The 25,174-nt window shown below is 34.6% G+C and overlaps 2 protein-coding genes across 31 annotated transcripts in view; one reads left to right on the top strand and one right to left on the bottom strand.

Annotated features, from left to right (window-relative positions):
- The first annotated feature begins 409 nt into the window (after positions 1-409).
- On the top strand, positions 410-2,308 carry LOC139504280 (uncharacterized). Its single transcript, XM_071294349.1, has one exon. The coding sequence runs from the start codon at positions 466-468 to the stop codon at positions 2,119-2,121; it is 1,656 nt and encodes a 551-aa protein (XP_071150450.1). The 5' UTR covers positions 410-465; the 3' UTR covers positions 2,122-2,308.
- Positions 2,309-15,470: 13,162 nt separating this feature from the next.
- The window catches only part of LOC139504291 (probable 3',5'-cyclic phosphodiesterase pde-5), a 77,462-nt gene continuing 67,758 nt past the window's right edge, over positions 15,471-25,174 (bottom strand). For 26 of the 30 annotated variants that reach the window (XM_071294460.1, XM_071294488.1, XM_071294427.1 and 23 more), the window contains 4 exons: positions 23,011-23,122; positions 20,619-20,699; positions 18,400-18,488; positions 15,471-17,955 (listed from right to left, as the gene is read on the bottom strand). In XM_071294460.1, the coding sequence (XP_071150561.1) occupies positions 17,595-17,955; positions 18,400-18,488; positions 20,619-20,699; positions 23,011-23,122 (643 nt within the window). In that variant the 3' untranslated portion in view covers positions 15,471-17,594. Of the gene's footprint in view, positions 17,956-18,399; positions 18,489-20,618; positions 20,700-21,105; positions 21,277-23,010; positions 23,123-25,174 lie in introns of those variants that run through there. The other 4 variants (XM_071294468.1, XM_071294542.1, XM_071294536.1 and 1 more) reach the window with 2 other exon arrangements.

Raw genomic sequence — 25,174 nt, forward strand, 5'->3', positions numbered from 1 at the left:
AAAAAATTATTATAAAAAAACTTTAAGGTAGCCCTAAAAATCAGCAAAGCTCATAAATGCGTACTTATTTAACGTTGTTTATACAGTTTTTTTTCCGGAACTTCGACGCATTTTCACAGATGTAGATCGATTAATAAATTTGTGATGGAAACCCCCGTTTTAGTGTGGGAAATTAAAATATGTTTTCTTCAATGAAATTTGATTTACGTTTTCGTAATCTATAATAAATCAAATTCTTGTAACAATCACTTATTGATGGCAATTTATTTTCTACATTCTAAACTTTAACAGTTTAAAAACCGCTATAAAAAATGTTCAGTGAACTTCCTATAGTATTGGTTGATTTGTACTGTGAGTCAACATATGACTGATTTTAAACTCGTCCAACAGGTATGATAATTAGCCTGTACAGGTAAACACAGGTAATCATAATATTGGAATTGACATGTCGACAGTTGATACACAATGATCATGGCGAACGGGAGGGAATTGTATAGTACTGTGATCCCAGAATGGAATAGTGAACAAATACAACTTAAGAACTTGGTAATGAAATCCGATATACCCATAGTGGCAAAAGTTATAAAAGGACAGTTTAGTAATTTAGGAGTTTCAAAAATTCCTTTAAGAAAACTGCATCCAGAAGTATTTGTTCATTCGATTAAAACTGGAGTAAAAGTTCTAGCACATAGTGTTCAAAGATATGAAACGAAAGACGGACTGTGTCGCATAGTGCCATTGGACCAACGACTATCTATACCTATATCGTACAAAGGATGGTTTGAAATACTCTCAGAAGACGGTAGGTCCTCAAGACCCATTGAAACTGTTCAGAAACTTGCCAAAGAATTGCCAAATAAATGTCTAGTTCGCCAAAATGTTAAAGGTTTTTTAGCAAATAGTGAAGGTAAATTAACTTCTGACAATTCAAATATTATACCTGCAGGCGAACAGTTAATATTATCAGGAGAAATTACCACAACGACTTCCTCTGGGGAGCGGTTGAAGTTTTTAAAGTGCACAGATTCGAGAAACAATACATTATTTTTAAGCTTTGACCAAAGAGGATTATTCACGCCTATAGCAGGACCTAATGATGTTGCCGGTGTCTTTACCATTAGAGATATACTCAGTCGATTTAGACTTCCTATGACTGTAAAGCTTGTGCAGGGGGTTTGGCCAAAAGTTGACAAAAATCGTTTCACAGGGTTAACGCGATTTGATTGGGCATACACGGACGAAACAGCCTTTATGTGCCCTATCGACAAGGGAGAAATTAGAATTACGCCGGTTCCAACAGACGTTCCCTTCAAACTAGTGACAGCCAAAAACATGTCCAACATCTCTTTGACAGTGCCTTGTCAAGATATGATAACAAAATGCAACAAAATGGTTGCTAATTATAACAATACAATTCATCTTATTATATCCGTCCCGGAATCTGTGAAGAAAAATCGAACTCACTCTTTAGCGAATATCTTTTCTGGACAAACCAAACCCCCTATAGAAAATAAAAACGGGAATAAACTTAAACGAGCAAGTAGTCGAGAAGATATTCTTCACGAGGAAGTGGATGATCTCTACCAGTATCTCAGGGAAGGTAAACTGCCACCGAAGAGCAAATTTACTTATGAATCTGACGAGGAGAGCTACTTTGAGGAGCCTGCTTATGAACCTCTTGATGACTTCCGGTCTCGTCTCGCTATGATTGACAAAGGTAAACCAGGATATAACAATAGTAAATATAAACCAACGACTATGTATGATAGTACAAACACTGGATCATTACCAACATACGTACGAATAGAGAGTAAACCTCAAACTGAACGTACCAAGGAGGACTCGCCTCCTCCAGTGCCACCACCCCGACGGTTCTCTCGCTCAGACTCTGCTCCTCAAATCATAGAAAATCCTCGTCCAACAGACTCATCAAGTGGATCCGGTTCCAAAGAAATTCATCGTATAGTAAGTGAAGCAACATTACAGAGAAAAACCAAACTGTCTAAACATAAGGATAAATATAAGCCTAAACAAACTCCTCAGCAACAGGAAGATAACAGGAGTTCAAGAACTGGGTCATCAGGTACCCGACGCCATTCATTAAACACTTTGTATTTATAACTGTCATTAATCGGTGTCCACACTTTAATGGTGCAAATGTGAATCCTTTCCAGAGCGAGTGTGTGTGTTGTTTAAAAGATAACTAGTCAATGACCGTTGGAGATTATATTTTATTTAAGTATTATATGCATCAAAGTCAAAATTTTATCATGTCATGTTTTATAATATTATTACTTAAAGTAACAAAGTAGTTATTCTTGTTTTTTTCGCTGAAGCCCTACGAAGACACAACTATTCAGTCATTTATCACTGTGAATAAAAATTTATTAGATATGAATTACCATGTGACAAAAGACCATGAAGACGACCACTACAGGTTAATCAGATTAAATGTTTATAATTGATTGACAATCAGGGGCGTAGCCAGGGATTCAATCAACTGTAGGCACAAATCGACAGGGGGTCTGGGGGCCGCTGAAGGCCCCCATCAGGTCCAGGGTGGAGCCATGGTAGGGGGTTCAGGGGGGCGAAGCCCCCCGACGGAAAACGGTTTTCAGCATTTTAGTAGCAAAATTTTATGTACAAAATGATTAAATTTACTGGTTTTACTCAATCATGATAATAAACATGATGACAAGTTCGAAAAATTATGAATGATTTTACAATAGCTTTTTTTTTTATCTCTATTCCTTTCTAATAAAACACTAATTGATAGTAAATATAATTGACGATCATTCATTAAAAAAAAGATAATCCACGTAAACACTGATATTACTATATAATAAAACTATTCTTTTGGCTAGACATCAACCGTCAATCTTTTCATTCTAAAACCTTCACCCTAAGCCCCACAAAAACATACACACACACACAGTCAATGCCTAATGCAGAAGTTCTGTTCTGTCATACTATCGTAACAAAATTATAGAAATTCATATTTCTTTATACTCTCTACTGGAAAATCCCAACCTGCTTAGAAATTTGAATAATTGCGATCATTACACGCAGATCTGAAAGTACTTGAAATTACTGGAAGCTAGTCGATTCATCATTACTAAACGTCCAGTGTCAAATGTTTATGCATGTTCAGAACAAACAAAAATGTCTACCGTAAATACATATAACAGGTAGCTTAGGTCCTGTAATATTGGTCGTCTTAGTACTCTAGGGTGCAGGTCTGGAAATTTTTAAATGACATGCATAGGAAAATAAGGGTGTATTGGATAGGAACAGAAATTTTGCCTCTCAGTAGACCACATATGAACCCCTCAAACAGTAAGTAAATTCAATGTCTAGTCATAGAGATAACGTCACTAGAGAATGTCTCTCTCTACGACTAGGCATCGGATTAAACGTCCTCAATCTGACTAGACGCGACTGCGTATTTATACATCTTGCACAGCAAAACGGACGCCCAACTTTGGCAAGGGTTTTATTGTAGGTCAGGTGAAACACTGAGACCAATGGGAAAGCTTGTTGAAAACTATAACAACAACAAATAAAAAAAAATAATGTGTCTAAGTTGAAATTCATTCAAGTATTTGTTGATAGCAGTGACATGATTTATACCAAAGTTCTGGTTTATAGTTTCTATATAAGGTAAAATATTAAAACATCCAAATCTAACCAATATTCCATTCATTAAGGATCAGGGACTAAGTGTTCACATGAAATTCGTTAATTAAAGAGTTTTGACAACTTCACTGGCGTGCATCTACGGATGACGTTGTTTATTTGTGAAAAAAATATGTGTAGGCACGTGCCTAAAGTGCCTAACGGCAGCTACGCCCCTGACAATTGATCCGTTTTGGGTGAATAAACCAGTTTAACGACTATATCACTTTAGATCAATACAAAGATCAAGTATTTTAAAGTAGGAAGGCTAGTATAGAAAAGACATTTGAAAATAATATGCAAGTAAACTGAAAAATCTCATCATATGGTCTTCTGCAACAAGATGTTACAAAATTAAGGCTGTATTCCTCCAAATTTATATTATCTTCCACAGAAGGAAAAGTCCAAATATATCAAATACACACTAGAAATGAATGATATAAAGTAACCATAAGAAATAAACCAAATAAGAATACGCGTATTACGTGAACAAATTCTAAAAGACGAAAAAAATAGAAGAATTCAGCAACAAATGTCAGAATCATGCAACAAACTAGAATTTGAATGGTTTTTTTTTTTTGTAAATATTTCTGTCAGTAAAATAATAAAAAAAAACATTATGATTGAAAGATAGTCAATGCATAAAAAAGACACGAGATATTAGGTTCTATTTACGAAAGAGATTTAATGGTAAATTTTTCATCCTCTACAAACCCAATTGAATTTAATGTATGCATTCATGTTGTCTGCTCTATGGTCGGGTTGTTGTCGCTTTAACACATTCCCCATTTCCTTCCTCAATTTTATTCAGGTATCAAGTTCAAAAAACAACTGTATATAAGTGTGTAAAGTCGAATTGAAATTGGTATAACAAGCAACTTTTGTGGCCCACAGCCTCTTTTCACACTGGCAAACATCTTACGACAATTAATTATTGAAATATTCAAGACTTGCGAGTATTCTGTGTCGTATTCGTTGATTCGCTGATCAACATATGAGACATGTTTGTATAGACCTTGTATCCGTCCAATATATATGTCTATCACATATTTCAATAAGCAACCTCAAATCCAAACTTGTTTGTGTCGTATCTATTTTATGTTTGCCGCATACATGCATTTTCTTCTCATTCATGCGTGTAGAAGTCCGGGAATGTTCCTCCCATTTCTTCAGCAACTACAATTAAATCACAGCTATAACAGGTGCCACATGTGAGAGCAGGATCTACAGCTTACCCTTCCAGAGCACCTTAGATCAGATTTTGATGGGTTTCGTGTTGCTCAGTTTTCAATGCTGTGATGTTGGTAGGTTTTTGTCTTTCTTTTTAGCCATGGCGTTGTCAGTTTATAGTCGAATTATGAGTTTGAGTGTCCATTTGGTATCTTTCACCCCTCGTTTGTGATAGTCTGTACCACTCTTCATATTTGTAACTTTCATAAAACGTATGGTGCATTTTCAGACACGTTACTCATCTTCTTCCGGTGCTGCATACCTGCAATTAAGGGGAGAATACGGACGTAGAGGGTAGGTGGCATGACCGTTTCTAGTCCGAAAATATCCTTTTCAGCAAAATTTCAATATTTTGTTACCTCGATGTAAATTTGAAAAAAAATCTTAGCACCTTCAAATTAGAGCTTTGCGATATTCTTGTATTTATCCAATATGAATAACAAGAGATACAAACTACACTCATCTTATCAAATAAACCGGATGAAATTCTTGAAAAACTAGGAGGTATTCAGCAAGTGAACAAAACCTTACCCTATATATAATGCAGACCGGAGACAGTCCTTAATCTACCGGTCCTTAATCTTTTTGACTTTCAATGCATTTTAAATAAACGAAAACAATGTTTCTTTAGTTTTCGTACTTATAAATGTCAAGTTGTCCAAATGATTCGCACCCACCTAGACTATTGTAATATTTTAATACCCCCACTTCTCGGATCTTTGGACTATCAATATTTATACAAGAATACTACCGTTCATCCTTTACTTTTAATTTACAGGTAATCACGAGTTAAATCTACTTTGAGAAGGAAGACTGTATTTTCTTTTAATTTTAAAGCTCAGTGACTTAACAAAGAAAGTCAGTTGAGTGAGGCTGTAATTCCATGTTAGTAATAAATTAAATTCATTTTAGTAACCAAATATTCTTTTCAGATATTTTGCAGACATATAATGGGTTGAATAACAGCACTTTTAAAAGGATTCGCTTTTGATTTGATTTCCGCTTACTTATTACAATCCCTAGTACTCTTTTTGCTTTGATCTCCTTCCTGTTTTGTTAAAAGAAATGAAGCGATAAATATTATTTGAAGGTTCTGTTTTTAAATTAATGATTTAGTGAAGTGCTAAATTTAACAAATTATTACTTACGATAATTATCAGAAGATAAGTTTTTTTTAGTAAAGTTTAAAGTATTAGTAAAGTATCCGTGTTTACCTTAAATAGTGAAAAGTTTTATGTACTTGTACACTTATTTGATAGGCACACGCTCGTCTAGAACCAATGATACTGCACAGGTATTATTATTTTAAAGTCTAAAAGATTTGTGCAAATAAACTCATCATAGATACCAGGACTAAATTTTATATATACGCCAGACGCGCGTTTCGTCTACAAAAAACTCATCAGTGACGCTCGAATCCAAAAAAGTTATAAAAAGCCAAATAAAGTACGAAGTTGAAGAGCATTGAGATCCAAAATTCCAAAAAAGTGTTGCCAAAAACAGGTAAGACAATATAGTACTGTTTTGGTTGTATAGCAGATATGTGATTCTGCAAGTACAAGGGCGTTTAATAACACACACCCCATCAACATGCGGCATGGATAATAAATTACGCTACAGTTCATTACATGGTACAGACTTCGTTGAATAATACATCACATTCCAACAGTATCTATAATGGAACTTTTCTTTGTCAAATAAAACACAGTTTATATATTTTTTTTTCTGGTATTGCACAATGTCTCAGACTGGTTATTGCGTCTTTATACACTAAATCCGTTGGATGAGTACTGGTTGATACTTTATTACTGGAGAACATGATTTATTTATAGTTGTAATTTTCTTTGAACTGTATAGTTTTCAGTAACTTCATCTGTCTTAAGTTAATGTTTTTATTATAGTTGTTTTAATACCTCGTGCCTATCTTTTAATCTAAGCGAATTAATTTGAGCCGAGTTGTACACTTTGTTCTTATATTGTGCTGTCACACCTCTGTCCCAATTACGGGAAGGTTGGACGCTAACAAACATGTTTGACCCCACTACGTTACTTATGAGCCTGTTTCATGTCAGTAGCTTGTAGTTTTGTTATGAACTTGGCCGTTAGTTTGCTCGTAGGAATTTTTTCACATTTTTCATGGATAGTTTCTTATAATTGCTAACATCCACTCCATTTGAACTGGTGGATAGTTGTCTCATTGGCCATTATACCACATCTTATTTGTATATTGCTGTAAAATGAAAGGGAATAACCCCTCATCGAGCTATCCCCTCTAACCTCATAACTGTCAGACTCAAAGTGGTTCATAGCATGGTGCAGACATGCATAAGTCTGTATTCGACTTACAGCACAGACAAGTTCTGTGTAATAGAAGATGAACGGAAAAGACAGAGGATAAAGCTATTCTAAAGATAATAACCATAAATATGATCCGATGTTTAGTGTTTTATACAATGGATCTATTTAAAACAAGACACAAAGCACCTTTATATGTCTATGTATACTATTTCTTATTTATACATTATATATTTAGCTCGAATTTGACATAAGGGGTGTTTTCTATCCAACATTAGCAACATATCAATCATCACATATAGACATGCTTTTGTTTTATAGAGATTTTCCCGATAATATCGTTGTAGTTTCGATCTTAAAAATTGTTTATATCCGAAACCAAATACCTGTTTTTACCTGAAAAAGGTCATACTAGTATATAAAGATCTGACAAAAAAAACGTGTATTGAAAGAAGTTGTGTATTGAACAAAGAAGAATATTAGTAGACTTATAATCCTCAGATCAACATAAACCCTTTATATTAGTTTATATTAATTACTTTAAATGGCATAATGACATCAAATTCATGGTCGCTTTAAATATCTAATCTATAATATCCTTTGTTAAACTTACACAAATAAAACGATTTAGAATCAATTAAAGTTGCGTGTGAAAGGAAATTATCAGACAACTTAGGATACAATAAACACAATATCCCATGTCTAAAGAACATATGATTTAATACTTATTCTACAAGCGAAATAGTCATCATTTTTAACAAAGACACTGTCTTCAATATTTCACACATTTACTGGCTTCCAGTAACAATATTCTTATTGTTTTGTGTCAAATCAAGCAACTATGATATGGGATATTGCTCAAAAGTATTTGGTAGGAGACCCCTTTTTCTCGAATGTTCAAAGAAAACCATGATTAGGATAAAATGTAAAATTTAAAGAGGGTTAATTGTGGTAATTAGTCCGAATATCTCAGGAAAACAGATCCGCCAGATGGAATGCTTTAGGTAATAAAATGTTTATGGTATAATTAGTTTAGGTTATTTTGTTGGAAATGAGCACTATAATAACAACAATTCCCTCAGTGTTGGTGTCACAGACCACATAGACTAGACCATCTGTTACATAACTGAACACCTCGTGACTGTTCCATAAGACCATCAGTGTAACAAAACACAACCAAACTGTTCCCTAAGACCTTATGTGTAATAGAACAACAAGTAACTTCAACCTTAGTTTAGCATATAAATTCGGACCTGCCACAGAAGTTATGACGATATGATAAATGTCACTTAGTTGTTTTCTGAACACTAAAGATGTTATGCATAACACTTTGTATAACTGTACACTGCGGACGTACACGTACACGTAAATATTAGTGTTACTGAACGCCAAGGGCGTAATACATGTGATAAATGACACAAGTGGTTACTGAAATATGAGGACGGGTAACATGTATTTAGTGGCATTTAGTCATAAAACAAAAATGATATAACACTGAGGACGTGAAACATGGAACTTAGTGTTACTGAACACTGAGGACGTGATACACGACACTTAGTGTTACAGAACACTGAGGATGTGACACATGCCACTTAGTGTTACAGAACACTGATGACGTGATACATGACACTTAGTGTTACTGAACACTGAGAACGTGATACATGGTACTTAGTGTTACTGAACACTGTGGACGTGAAACATGGTACTTAGTCTTACTGAACACTGAGGACAAGATACATGACACTTAGTGTTACAAAACACGGAGTACGTGATACATGACACTAAGTGTTACAGAACACTGAGGACGTGAAACATGGTACTTAGTGTTACAGAACATTGAGGGCGTGCTACATGGTGCTTAGTGTTACTGAACACCGAGGACGTGATACATGACACTTAGAGTTACAGAACACTGAGGACGTGATACATGACACTTAGAGTTACAGGAAACTGAGGACGTGATACATAGTAAAATGTGTTACTGAACACTGAGGACGTGATACATGACACTTAGTGTTACAGAACACTGAGGACGTGATACATGGTACTTAGTGTTACTGAACACTGTGGACGTGAAACATGGTACTTAGTCTTACTGAACGCTGAGGACAAGATACATGACACTTAGTGTTACAAAACACTGAGTACGTGATACATGACACTAAGTGTTACAGAACACTGAGGACGTGATACATGGTACTTAGTGTTACAGAACATTGAGGGCGTGCTACATGGTGCTTAGTGTTACTGAACACCGAGGACGTGATACATGACACTTAGAGTTACAGAACACTGAGGACGTGATACATGACACTTAGAGTTACAGGAAACTGAGGACGTGATACATAGTAAAATGTGTTACTGAACACTGAGGACGTGATACACGACACTTAGTGTTACAGAACACTGAGGACGTGATACATGGTACTTAGTGTCACTGAACACTGAGGACGTGATACATGACACTTAGAGTTACAGAACACTGAGGACGTGATACATGACACTTAGTGTTACAAAACACTGAGTACGTGATACATGACACTAAGTGTTACTGAACACTGAGGACGTGATACATGACACTTAGTGTTACAGAACACTGAGGGCGTGCTACATGGTGCTTAGTGTTACTGAACACTAAAGACGTGATACATGACACTTAGAGTTACAGAACACTGAGGACGTGATACATGACACTTAGTGTTACTGAACATTGAGGACGTGATATATGGTACTTAGTGTTACTGAACACTGAGGACGTGATAGATGACACTTAGTATTACAGAACACTGAGGACGTGATACATATAGAAGAATAACCATACATTGTCTCGAAATATCAATGTTTTTTGTACAAGGCTTAGAAACAGGTAGAAAGCGAGGCTGTGCCGAACATTTCTACCTGTTTCGAGCCGAGTACAAATAACATTGATATTTCGAGACAATGTATGGTTATTCTTTATATACTGCAACTCTTATAACTGTTCTAAATGAAGTATTTAGGGTAAAAACCATCATTTCTTAATTTTGAGCGAAAGGCGTAAAATTTCCGCGAACTTGTATGTTTTATTGACCTCATAAATAAAACTCTACTGAAACGCATTGTCAAAGTCATAAACAAGGCGATATACGGTCAGTGACTATATCACATATGAATATACGGTCAATGCAATTTGACTGCCCAAATAGCACAGCTGCAGTATATATGGTACTTAGTGTTACTGAACACTAAGGACGTGATACATGACACTTAGTGTTTCTGAACATTGAGGACGTGATACAAGACACTTAGTGATACATGGTATAGTCCTACTGAACACTGAGGATGTGACACATGACACTTAGTGCAACTGAACACTGAAGATGTGACACGTCTCATAGTAACACTAAGGATGTGACACCTGACACTTAGTGTTACTGAGGATGTGACACATTGCACAAAGTGTTACTGAGGATGTGATACATGACACTTAGTGTAACTGAACACTGACGGTGACACTAAACACTGAGGATGTGACACGAACATTGATGATGTCATGCATGTATGACACTTAATGTAACTGAACACTGACGGTGACACTGAACACTGCGGATGTGACACATGACACTAAGTGCTACTGAATACCGATGATGTGACACATGACAATGACACTTAACACTGAGGATGTGATACATGAAACTAAGTGTAACTGAACATTGAGGATGTGATAGATGACACTAAGTGTTACTGAGGATGTGATACATGGCACTTGGTGTTTCTGAACACTGACGGTGACACTGAACACTGAAAATGTGACACATGACACTTAGTGTTACAGAACACTGAGTATGTGATACAGGAAACTTAGTGTAAATGAACACTGAGGATGTGACACATGACACTTAGTGTAAATGAACACTGAGGATGTGATACATGACACTTAGTGTTACTAAACACTGAGGATGTGATACATGACACTTAGTGTTACTGAACACTGAGGATGTGACACATGACACTTAGTGTTACTGAACACTGAGGATATGACACTAACACTTGGTGTTACTGAACACTGAGGATGTGATACATGACACTTAGTGTTACTGAACACTGAGGATGTGATACATGACACTTACTGTTACTGAACACTGAGGATGTGACACATGACACTTAGTGTTACTGAACACTGAGACTATGACACATGACACTTGGTGTTACTGAACACTGTGTGAGTACTACCTGACATTTTACACAAAAGATTACTTTTAATTTAGAACTGAAGAAGTGTACATGTAACTGAGGACATCTAACATGAGATGAAGAGCCATACTGATCTGGTTACTGAAGGTGATGATCATGAGGAACATATAACATGACTCTTTCAGTGTTACTGAAGGTGATGATCATGAGGAACATATTACTTGACTCTTTCAGTGTTACTGAAGGTGATGATCATGAGGAACATATAACATGACTCTTTCAGTGTTACTGAAGGTGATGATCATGAGGAACATATAACATGACTCTTTCAGTGTTACTGAAGGCAATGATCATGAGGAACATATAACATGACTCTTTCAGTGTTACTGAAGGCAATGATCATGAGGAACATATAACATGACTCTTTCAGTGTTACTGAAGGTGATGATCATGAGGAACATATAACATGACTCTTTCAGTGTTACTGAAGGCGATGATCATGAGGAACATATTACTTGACTCTTTCAGTGTTACTGAAGGTGATGATCATGAGGAACATATAACATGACTCTTTCAGTGTTACTGAAGGTGATGATCATGTGGAACATATAACATGACTCTTTCAGTGTTACTGATCTGGTTACTGAAGGTGATGATCATGAGGAACATATAACATGACTCTTTCAGTGTTACTGAAGGCAATGATCATGAGGAACATATTACATGACTCTTTCAGTGTTACTGAAGGTGATGATCATGAGGAACATATTACATGACTCTTTCAGTGTTACTGAAGGCGATGATCATGTGGAACATATAACATGACTCTTTCAGTGTTACTGATCTGGTTACTGAAGGTGATGATCATGAGGAACATATAACATGACTCTTTCAGTGTTACTGAAGGCAATGATCATGAGGAACATATAACATGACTCTTTCAGTGTTACTGAAGGCAATGATCATGAGGAACATATAACATGACTCTTTCAGTGTTACTGAAGGTGATGATCATGAGGACCATATTACATGACTCTTTCAGTGTTACTGAAGGTGATGATCATGAGGAACATATTACATGACTCTTTCAGTGTTACTGAAGGTGATGATCATGAGGAACATATAACATGACTCTTTCAGTGTTACTGAAGGTAATGATCACGAGGAACATATTACATGACTCTTTCAGTGTTACTGAAGGTGATGATCATGAGGAACATATTACATGACTCTTTCAGTGTTACTGAAGGCGATGATCATGAGGAACATATAACATGACTCTTTCAGTGTTACTGATCTGGTTACTGATCTGGTTACTGAAGGCGATGATGATGAGGAACATACAACATGACTCTTTCAGTGTTACTGATTGTTACTGATCTGGTTACTGAAGGCGATGATGATGAGGAACATATAACATGACTCTTTCAGTGTTACTGATCTGGTTACTGAAGGTGATGATCACGAGGAACATATAACATGACTCTTTCAGTGTTCCTGAAGGTGATGATCATGAGGAACATATTACATGACTCTTTCAGTGTTACTGAAGGCGATGATCATGAGGAACATATTACATGACTCTTTCAGTGTTACTGAAGGCGATGATCATGTGGAACATATTACATGACTCTTTCAGTGTTACTGAAGGTGATGATCATGAGGAACATATTACATGACTCTTTCAGTGTTACTGAAGGTGATGATCATGAGGAACATATAACATGACTCTTTCAGTGTTACTGAAGGCGATGATCATGAGAAATATATTACATGACTCTTTCAGTGTTACTGATTGTTACTGATCTGGTTACTGAAGGCGATGATCATGAGGAACATATAACATGACTCTTTCAGTGTTACTGATCTGGTTACTGAAGGCGATGATCATGAGGAACATATAACATGACTCTTTCAGTGTTACTGATTGTTACTGATCTGGTTACTGAAGGCGATGATCATGAGGAACATATAACATGACTCTTTCAGTGTTACTGAAGGCGATGATCATGTGGAACATATAACATGACTCTTTCAGTGTTACTGATCTGGTTACTGAAGGTGATGATCATGAGGAACATATAACATGACTCTTTCAGTGTTACTGAAGGCAATGATCATGAGGAACATATAACATGACTCTTTCAGTGTTACTGAAGGCAATGATCATGAGGAACATATAACATGACTCTTTCAGGGTTACTGAAGGTGATGATCATGAGGAACATATTACATGACTCTTTCAGTGTTACTGAAGGTGATGATCATGAGGAACATATTACATGACTCTTTCAGTGTTACTGAAGGTGATGATCATGAGGAACATATAACATGACTCTTTCAGTGTTACTGAAGGTAATGATCACGAGGAACATATTACATGACTCTTTCAGTGTTACTGAAGGTGATGATCATGAGGAACATATTACATGACTCTTTCAGTGTTACTGAAGGCGATGATCATGAGGAACATATAACATGACTCTTTCAGTGTTACTGATCTGGTTACTGATCTGGTTACTGAAGGCGATGATGATGAGGAACATACAACATGACTCTTTCAGTGTTACTGATTGTTACTGATCTGGTTACTGAAGGCGATGATGATGAGGAACATACAACATGACTCTTTCAGTGTTACTGATCTGGTTACTGAAGGTGATGATCACGAGGAACATATAACATGACTCTTTCAGTGTTCCTGAAGGTGATGATCATGAGGAACATATTACATGACTCTTTCAGTGTTACTGAAGGCGATGATCATGAGGAACATATTACATGACTCTTTCAGTGTTACTGAAGGTGATGATCATGAGGAACATATTACATGACTCTTTCAGTGTTACTGAAGGCGATGATCACGAGGAACATATTACATGACTCTTTCAGTGTTACTGAAGGTGATGATCATGAGGAACATATTACATGACTCTTTCAGTGTTACTGAAGGCGATGATCATGAGGAACATATTACATGACTCTTTCAGTGTTACTGAAGGTGATGATCATGAGGAACATATTACATGACTCTTTCAGTGTTACTGAAGGCGATGATCACGAGGAACATATTACATGACTCTTTCAGTGTTACTGAAGGTGATGATCATGAGGAACATATTACATGACTCTTTCAGTGTTACTGAAGGTGATGATCATGAGGAACATATTACATGACTCTTTCAGTGTTACTGAAGGTGATGATCATGAGGAACATATAACATGACTCTTTCAGTGTTACTGAAGGTGATGATCATGAGGAACATATAACATGACTCTTTCAGTGTTACTGAAGGTGATGATCATGTGGAACATATTACATGACTCTTTCAGTGTTACTGAAGGTGATGATCATGAGGAACATATTACATGACTCTTTCAGTGTTACTGAAGGCGATGATCATGTGGAACATATAACATGACTCTTTCAGTGTTACTGAAGGCGATGATCATGTGGAACATATAACATGACTCTTTCAGTGTTACTGATCTGGTTACTGAAGGTGATGATCATGAGGAACATATAACATGACTCTTTCAGTGTTACTGATTGTTAAGGACATGTTTCAAGAGACACCAATCAGGACATGTTATCCATCACACACAGTTTTACAGAATACAGAGAAACTATGGACACATTCAATGAGACAGAACACAAAGGATTGTTACCTCCAATTGTTGAATTCAAAGCTGACAAAATTTAAGTTTCACTTTTCCTTCATATATCTAGTATCAATTTTCAAAATAAAGGATTTGAAAGGATGTTTCATATACATGTATTAAATTAATCCAGAAAAAGACCTTTCACTTGTTAAATTATCAATGGTTGAAAACCTACTTATCTTTGACCTATAATGGTTTACCTTTTACAAATTGGGACTTGAATGGAGAGTTGTCTCATTGGCACTCATACCACAAATATTCTTATATCTAATACTGTTAAGACTAACTAATGCAGGCCAGCCAAAGTCACTAATGGTCTCCTGACAATGTCAATCAATATCTGTATTAAATAAACTACTGTGCTATGTAAATTAACATAAAGTTTGTTTCTTTAGGTAAGAACTGTCAGTGAGATTGAAGTAAAAGAAACATGCTATAAAATAATAATTTAATGAATAACAATATCACAATATCAATATTATCAATATATTATTCCTTTTGATCTACAATAAAATACTGTATAATATACATTGTACAAATATGTCCACTTAATACAACTGACCGTCTGGAGTACGGATATGAAAGCTATTACTGAATTAACTTTAACTGAGAGACAACTATCATATTTTATGTAAAACAACCAGTTTTTCTGTTACTAACACTAAAACATGTTAATGGCACTACCATGGAAACAAAATTTTGGCCGAATTTGTGAGAGCAATTATTAATATGGTCATATCAAATTATTGTAATTTTGAATTTTGATATTTTGGAATAAACCAAAATACATGTTGAAGAAATCTATCCCTGTGTGATGATGATTATCACTTAGATCTAAATTTAGCTTTTCCTGGAATTAAGTTTGGTTTAAATGATTTCTTCAGAACTTTTTACCAAGAAGATCAAAAGTGTGTTCATATGTACTTTAATAATTGTATGATTGAACTAAATAATATATTTTTAAGGAAATAATATCAAGTCTACACATTAAAACCTTACTATTATACAGTAATTATAAATAAACAATTCAAAGGAAATATATAAAAAATTAATCATATGATCAATATATCACTTATTTAAAAATTCAAAGTAAAGTTGAGTATTTTTTGCATTTCGAAGAAGCAAATAAAAACAAAGAGCAACAGACTCAATGAAAAAACAATAAACAATCTATTTCTTTACAGGATACCCAAAATGACTGTCTTTACATTATGTCTCCAAATATGAGCAGAACTAAAAATGTCTAGGGGATACTTTTTTAAATGTTTAAGAATAAATAATGAACCAATATACAAGCTGCTTTTCTACCTAACATTCTAAAATTAAGCAAATTCCATAAAATAACACAATGCTTAAAATAGTTGAATTAACTATAATTTTTGTAATTGTTTTCAAAATAAATGCACTGTTAAATTTTTAGAAAGTATTTCTGCTACTCATTAAAGAATAAAACTGATAAATGAGAATAAACAATATACCAGTATTTTTTTATACACTCTGAATTTTTTTCATAAATTTCTTAAAAAACTATGGGAAAGGTAATAAAATATGAGTAAACAAATGTGATTGGTGATCAGTTAATAAAAAATAATTCTGCTTATATAAAAACTGAACACACACCTACATGTATCTTTTTGGCATGACTGGATTATGTTGTTTGGAGATCTAACAATGCTATATAATACAATAATGTATAAATAATGCTACTTTTACACTAACTTACATACATGTGTGTACAATATGACAATACCGAAAAATGCAAGTAACATACATTAAACCTCACTGTTGTCTTGTTTACACCAATGTATTCATGTCCACTGTGCACGAAAGGTAAAACTTCAATCTCTACTTTTGATATTATTTTTTTTATGAGAGAGTTAAACTGTTGACAAGACTTTAAATCAAGAAAGCCATAAACTTTCTTAATATATAAACATTGACTTGAAATCATAACTATGACTTGATAATTTCAAAATAAGGATTTTTATCAAAAATGTGTTTTCATTATATTTTTTCTATCCTTTAATAAATGGCCTTCCTTAATGAAATATAAAACAAGAATATGCTTCTCTATGCCCTGCCTGCACCATCATGTGCCAATGTTTAGTGAATGGTAAAATCTCCATCAAAATCATAATGTGGCATAGAATTTGAAAACTTTGCCTCACAAGGAACAAGTGCCAAAAGTTACTAATTGATGGTAAATCAAAAACTTTATTCAGGAGAAGGTATTTATTTCACACTATCACATTTCTATGTTCAGTGAACCATGAAATAGGGCTCTCAAATTATTTTTTTAACATCATAATTGACATATGGACATAATAGTCTCAAGTTGATGCGACCACACTTCATGATAGACCTTAACCAAAAACTTTAATCTGATACAAGACAGACTGACAGACAGATGAATGGACCAGAAAACATTAGGCCCCCTTCTTCTGATGTTGGGCATAAACAAATAAATATCACATGATGACTGTTGACCAGTACAATGGCACATACTATATATAGAACAGATGAATGAGCACTTTAGAACTGTAATAACGGACGATTTATCATGTGTCATCACGTTCAGTTAAATTGTTATCGTTATCACTATGAACCAAAACAGATGATTCAGATCTAACGTCTGTGAGTAAGCTCCCTTTTTCCGATGGATTATCTATAGACTTATTTTTGTTTTCTTCCACCGATTCCATTTTACTTTCTTCTGTTTGTTCATCTTTGTTTTCTGCGTTAGCATCAAGTTTGTTTTGTTCATCTGAATCATCTTTCTCTGTTTGTTTATTTGTTTCTGAAGAGTCTTGTATGTTTTCACTAGTTTTATATTCCAATTGTTTGACGCACTGTTCAGGAGGAAGCTGATCTACAGTCAGTTTATTTTCGGCGAGGTATTTCCATTTTTTCAAATTAGACCTGGAAACAGATAATTAATATCAGTTTTGAACTCCATCAACATTATAAATATCAATTTTTAAACAGACAATGAGGAATTAGAAATCTTTAAAAAAAAAATAGCAATCAGAAGTTTCTTACTTAATTTTTTTTTTTATAATGGTTAATTTTATTCTTGTGTGTGTGTTTTTATCATATATTCAAGATTTTTGCTAGAATATACAGTCAATCTGTAAAATAGTACTAGAGAAAAGTGTGACCGAAGTATTTGTTGGACAAACAGATAGACAGGCAATGCAATATAGCCCCCATGTTTAGAGTGGGCTCAGTTATAATTGAGGTAAATGCTTCATCTAGAAATACTAATGTTTCTATCTTGTTTACTGTATCTGAAAAAGTCTTTCCCATTGTAAAATTCATCAGCAATTGTTTCAGTCCATTACGTTAACATAACAATGTACTTACACAGCACCATCCACCATAGGTTTGGTATTTGGTAAAACCTGAGCCATCAGTTCATAACAGGGCAAACAAATACCAACCAGGAACCCAACCTGTTAAAACAGAAATGTAAAAACATAAATCACTGTATATACAAGCAACTAATTGGAGAGAAATGGTCCTAACCATAAACACTTAATGTTTATGAATGTATCTAATAAATGAGGTCAAGGTAACATGAACCCAGTCAAATAGACTGTCAATGATGTCTTTACACTAAATCCATTGGATGTGTACTGATTGATATTTCTAATTTTAGATAGATGATCTTTTTATTTTTATTAGTTATAAGTGGCTTTGAATTAGCCGTCAGTAACTGTGAGTACTCTCAGATCTGTACTTTATGTCTTTTTTGTTATTAGGGATGCATATTTATTGTAAGCCAACTAATTTTAATGAGCAGTTCATTTTTGCAACTTTCAGAGTAGAAAAATAACGCAAATATATATATAGTTCAGGAAAACTTAAAACTTTGTTTTTTTCTTAACTAATTACATCAAATGAATTTGATAATCTTGATATTAAATTGTAGTGAAGTTGGCTTGAAGGGCTCAACATGAAATAAATTATCTGTGAAAATAAGTTGTTTTACAGAACCCTGTCAGGTCCACTCTGTGTATTTGTCAGTACCCTGTCACGTCCACTCTGTGTATTTGTCAGTACCCTGTCAGGTCCACTCTGTGTATTTGTCAGTACCCTGTCAGGTCCACTCTGTGTATTTGTCAGTACCCTGTCATGTCCACTGTGTATTTGTCAGTACCCTGTCACGTCCACTCTGTGTATTTGTCAGTACCCTGTCAGGTCCACTCTGTGTATTTGTCAGTGTCCTGTCAGGTCCACTCTGTGTATTTGTCAGTACCCTGTCAGGTCCACTCTGTGTATTTGTCAGTGCCCTGTCAGGTCCACTCTGTGTATTTGTCAGTGCCCTGTCAGGTCCACTCTGTGTATTTGTCAGTGCCCTGTCAGGTCCACTCTCTGTATTTGTCAGTACCCTGTCAGGTCCACTCTCTGTATTTGTCAGTACCCTGTCAGGTCCACTCTGTATTTGTCAGTACCCTGTCAGGTCCACTCTGTGTATTTGTCAGTACCCTGTCACGTCCAGTCTGTGTATTTGTCAGCACCCTGTCACGTCCACTCTGTGTATTTGTTTATAGGAACTTAGAATCACCTAACCATGAACACAACCAAGGATTTTGCTTATATTCTTATATCAATAACAGTAGTTTAGAGCTTTACAGTTGAGATAGATGAATCATGTTCTTGCATAAATGAAGCTTGAAGTTACACAACAAACAATAAAATAAAAATTACATACACCATATAGATAAATAATTAAAATGAAATATGTGAAAGTCTTGATAAAAGTGACTGTGAATGTTATCAAAGATATGATGTTGTGACAAGTTTCTGCAATAGCACTCATCAGGTACACTCTAAACACAGTCTGGAAAGCCAGAAAACAATTATTAGAAAGCAAACACAAAAACCAAATTAGAGTAAGAGAAATGTAATGTAAGCAAGTTTATAGTGTTAGAAGTTGATGGTTGACCATTAACTCAGGGGTTCTTTTGTTGTCAGTTGAATTTAAAAGCTATATTCCTAAAAGTCATGATACAGACCATATTCCTAGACATAAATGGGATTGAAAGGCACACAATTAACGAACTCAACAGATACTCTGCTATACATATATAACAAATTCACACTTTAATGTGTTTTCTGAGGATCTGTTTAATTATTTTTTAAAGGAAAATAATTTAATTTTGGATGTAACGCGTCTTCTGATTGGCTGACGTTATTTTGTTATGAGCCCATAAACATTTAGTCATGTGACCGTGATGTCATCAACGTTTTTTCATGGTTTTCTACGGTTTAAAATGGAATTTAGAATTAAATTATAAGAAATGACTGTAATATTTTTTCTGTCTATTCGAAATAACATAAAAAATGTGGTGCACACTGTTAAATAACCCGCTACGCGCGTTATTCAGTGTGCACCAAATTTTTAATGTTATTTCTTCATAGACAGAAAAAAATATTACAGTCCTTCCTTAATTAAATTCTCTAGAGGATTACAAATGGACAAGTCTTGTAAATATAAACTCTAGAGGATTACAAATGGACAAGTCTTGTAAATATAAATAATCATATTGTTGATATGCGTAAAACTTATAAGTGAATACCTCTAAGTGTGGAAGTTCGTCTTTTTTATCTCTGTCCATCATTGGCATAGGTGTCAAACCTTGAGATTTTTCTTCATCACCCTGTGTGTTAAAAGTGATTATATTCAAACTATCCCAAAATTTTATTCTTTCTAAATTCTTAAATCCTTTTCTTATATGTTAAAATTCAGATCACATCAAAATTCACAATAAGAATATTCTCATAATATTTCAAAATATTTCAATACATATAGGATATAATGCACATGTGATTTTATCTAATTATACACTTTAATATTTTGTTGAATTTTTTATGTTATGTTTTTTTATTATATCAAATCCAATAAAAGAATAAAGAAATAAAATTTGGGAATTGGTGATCAGTTAATACAAATCTTGTGATAATTAGATGAATCACAGTGCTATAAATAGATACAGAAATATCATCTAATACAAAACAGTCATCAAACAGTCATTACCTTGTAAAAGGTAAACAAACTTCTTAATGAATTAAAAATAGAATAAAATATATTTATTTCTGTACCCATTTAAAAGTGTACCATATTAAATATGACAGATAATGACTGACGTTCACAACCTCATTATCTGGTAAATTACTAGCAAAACTACGATCCATACAAGGAATTGTTTGGTCACTCAATCGTTTCTCTTCATCACCCTAAAACAATAGTTTTCATTCTATACCAGTTCTAATGTTATAACATATTTACGTGTATATCTCGTACTTGTTTATATATATACTAATATTCACACATGGCAAATGAATCAGTGAAACAGGTTTACATTCAAGAGTTATTATTTTTGCTTGAAATAAAACTAATTGAATTTCATTAAAATATATATCAAGTGTAAATTAATTTATTTATTTTCAGATTATTATAGAATAAACATATGCTAGATATATATATATATATATATATTACTCACTCCTCCATGTGAATAATGAAAGGGTGCTGTATACTCAATGAGTTAATACACACCTGAAGCCTGGGTTGCTCATTCCTAACAACCTGGTGCTCGATGACATTTTGATTATGTATAAATACAAACTTAGTCAGAACAGGAACTGCATATCACAAATACAAATCCTGATCCAGAGCTCTTTCATAATAAATTAACAACCTGGAGCTGTGAACCCCAAGATCAATATATATCCTGGAGTCATAACTCCTCAATGATAACATCAATGATTTGGAACAGTATGTAAAGGTACCAATATTGTATATATACAACCAGGAGCCAGAACTCCTCAATGATAACATCAATGATTTGGAACAGTATGTAAAGGTACCAATATTGTATATATACAACCAGGAGCCAGAACTTCTCCATAAAAACATTATTTACTTGAAGCCTTATAACATACATACCTTGAGACTTAACTCTTGCATAAAAAAATTAAATGACTTGGAGCTTTATATCCCAGATTATGTATAACAAAATGCATGGCTGAGCACAGCCTGATACGACTGCAGAAGTCAAACCCTGAACAGTTGGGGCATATTTGGACACAATATTCAAGCTTGATACTGTCTGAATTTGGATTGTGATCAAATTTTTGACATAAATTAATATAGGTTTCTGACACAAAATAAATGTGGTCAAAGATCTTACAAATCTATTGCCCAAGACTGTGCAATTGAAGATTTCTTCTTGAAACTTTTCAAAAATTCAAAATATGAAAAATTTTGAAAAAAAATATGATCCCAACCTTTTACCTGTGGTATTCACCATTGTGGTACAGTTTCAGAGAAATCGAAATACTTATGCACAAGTTATTATCTTGAAACTAGAAAAATGCTAGTTTTGGGCCCCATTTGGGCCCCTTATGCCTAAACGGTAGGGAACATCATCCCCAAAATTAATCCCCATCTTTCAGTTGTGGTATTGAACTTTCTAAAAAAATTCATAGAGATCCATTCACTTAAACTTAAGTTATTGTCCGGAAACCAATGTGTCTTCGCAGGACAATGCAGACGACGACACAGACGCAGATGCAGACACGACATCGTACCATTATACGATCCCTAAAAATTGTTTTTATATACAAACCTGGAGCTAGAACTCCTCCATGATAACATTAACAACTTGGAGCTGTACATCCCACGGTTTATACATACCTGGAGCCAGAACTCCTCCATGATAACATTAACAACTTGGAGCTGTACATCCCAAGGTTTATACATACCTGGAGCCAGAACTCCTCCATGATAACATTAACAACTTGGAGCTGTACATCCCAAGGTTTATACATACCTGGAGCCAGAACTCCTCCATGATAACATTAACAACTTGGAGCTGTACATCCCACGGTTTATACATACATGGAGCCAGAACTCATCCATGATAACATTAACAACTTGGAGCTGTACATCCCACGGTTTATACATACCTGGAGCCAGAACTCCTCCATGATAACATTAACAACTTGGAGCTGTACATCCCACGGTTTATACATAGAGCAAAGATCACATGCAGTCATGCTAATAGCCATCAAAACATGCCTGGAAATACATATACTACATGAAGCAGAACAACATAATCAACATTCACGTTATCATACAGCTTTAAAGTCAGGTTTCAAGTCTGATTTCAAGACAGAAATCTTAGGAGCTAGGATCTCTATCTCATATGTGTTAGAGTAAAGTCACTAACCCTAAGCTTAGCACACCTACTTTTATCCCTTGTCCAATAACCAATCTTGTAAACCAACTCATTTCTATCTTGTATGTGTCCCTGTTAGTTGGCTTTACACATCACTATCCCATGGCCAATTGTAGGAACAATGAACTGTAGTCCAGCTCGTTTTTCCAAAGCCCTTACTAGTCCATCAGAAGGGAAAAAGGTGAATGTAATATCTTTCGTCCCTCTTTTAGAATATATGATCATTCAGAAAGTCCTAGGCTCAGATAGCATAAAGGTGAATAGATATAGGAAGATGTGGTGTGAGTGCCAATGAGACAACTCTCCATCCAAATACAGAGGCGGATTTAAGGGGGGCAGGGGGACCGGGCCCCCTTTTTGGGAAAAAATTTGGTTGCTTATATAGGGAATCACTGAAGCGTGACTGGAGCGGGCCCCTTCTTAGGCCAGTCAGTGGGCCCCCACTTATGAAAATTTCTGGATCCACCACTGAAATAACAATTTATAAAAGTAAACCATTATAGGTCAATGTACATCCTTCAACACGGAGCTTAATGGCTCACACCAAACAACAAGCTATAAAGGGCCCCAAAATTACTAGTGTATAATGTATGTACTGATTTGAGATTATCCCCAAAGCCTTCTCCATTCTGTCAATGATAGTGCTGAAAATTCCAGAAAATAAGTCACAAAATCCTTATCCTTTCTTTCAATCATAATATTCAAAATGCCAGAAAATAGTCCCAAAATCCTACTCCTTATTATTCATTTTAGTGCTGAAAGGTGAATGAAATGAATGCCAGAAAATAGTCCACAAACCGCTATCCTTATTATGTTATTTATTATAGTGCTGAAGGGTAAATGCATGTACTGATCATGCTTGATAATAGTCCCATAAGCTTTAGATTTATAGTGCAAAAAGGGGGATACAGTACTGATAGTTAATTGTCCCCCGAAAGCCTTAGATTTGTTGCAGAGAGATGAACACAGGTACTGGTAGATGTTTGTATCACCAATTTACTTTCAAGCATATTTCTCTTCTGAATGAGATATCTAGCTGTATAATAAAGCCATTTAACATAAGATATGATATGGAAACAACTTTTACAAAAAAAAAAAAATGGGAAGGAAATATAGACCTTTTCACTTTTTAATCGATAAAATGTTCAATTCCATATTACATCTTTCTATGGATTCATTAATTTTTGTGGGTACCAGTTTTCATGGATTAAGAAATTTTGTAATTTTTGTTGTATTTTTCATGAACCACTTGGTTCACCTCTAACACCAAAATCCATGAAAATGAGTTCCCCACAAAAAATAATGAATTTACAGTACATATTAAACAGATCAGAGGGTCAGATAGATAGTTTACAATTAATAAAGCAGAATACAATTGCTATACAATATCTACAGTAGACAAGAAAACAAAATTGTCTGCAGTTGTCTCCCCTTTAACCAGACAATTTCTGTAGAACCTTATATCAAAAAGAATAAATTGTTTGTTGCATACAGTTTCTGTTTCTGTTTGCTATCCATTGAATATATTTTTTTGAAGGAAGAAGTCTAGAAGTATATATATCATGCACATTCAAATAAAACAAACAGTTAAAACAGAAAGAAAAACAAGTGGAGATAATTTTGCTGTAATCTCATTCTGCTATAAACATTCTATAGACAATCAATAACAGTGGGCTCCTGTAGATTGTCACTTTCAAACTATTTAGTGAAAATTCTGCCTCACATTAACAGGAGGCAATGTGTATATTCATTAATCCTTAGTTTGAGGTAAGATGAAGAACAATTAAACCCCAATCTCAAATTTTCGTGCCTGATGCTCTTAACCTGACCTCTGAACTTGATTACTACTATAGAAAGTTACTAACGACATCATTACATGCAAAATATTTCTT

The sequence above is a fragment of the Mytilus edulis genome, chromosome 1 (genome assembly GCF_963676685.1).
Source record: "Mytilus edulis chromosome 1, xbMytEdul2.2, whole genome shotgun sequence".
Taxonomy (NCBI): Eukaryota; Metazoa; Mollusca; class Bivalvia; order Mytilida; family Mytilidae; genus Mytilus; species Mytilus edulis.

Excerpts from the sequence above, each read along its gene's own strand:
- LOC139504280 (XM_071294349.1), top strand. The coding sequence starts at position 466 with ATGATCATGGCGAACGGGAGGGAATTGTATAGTACTGTGATCCCAGAA.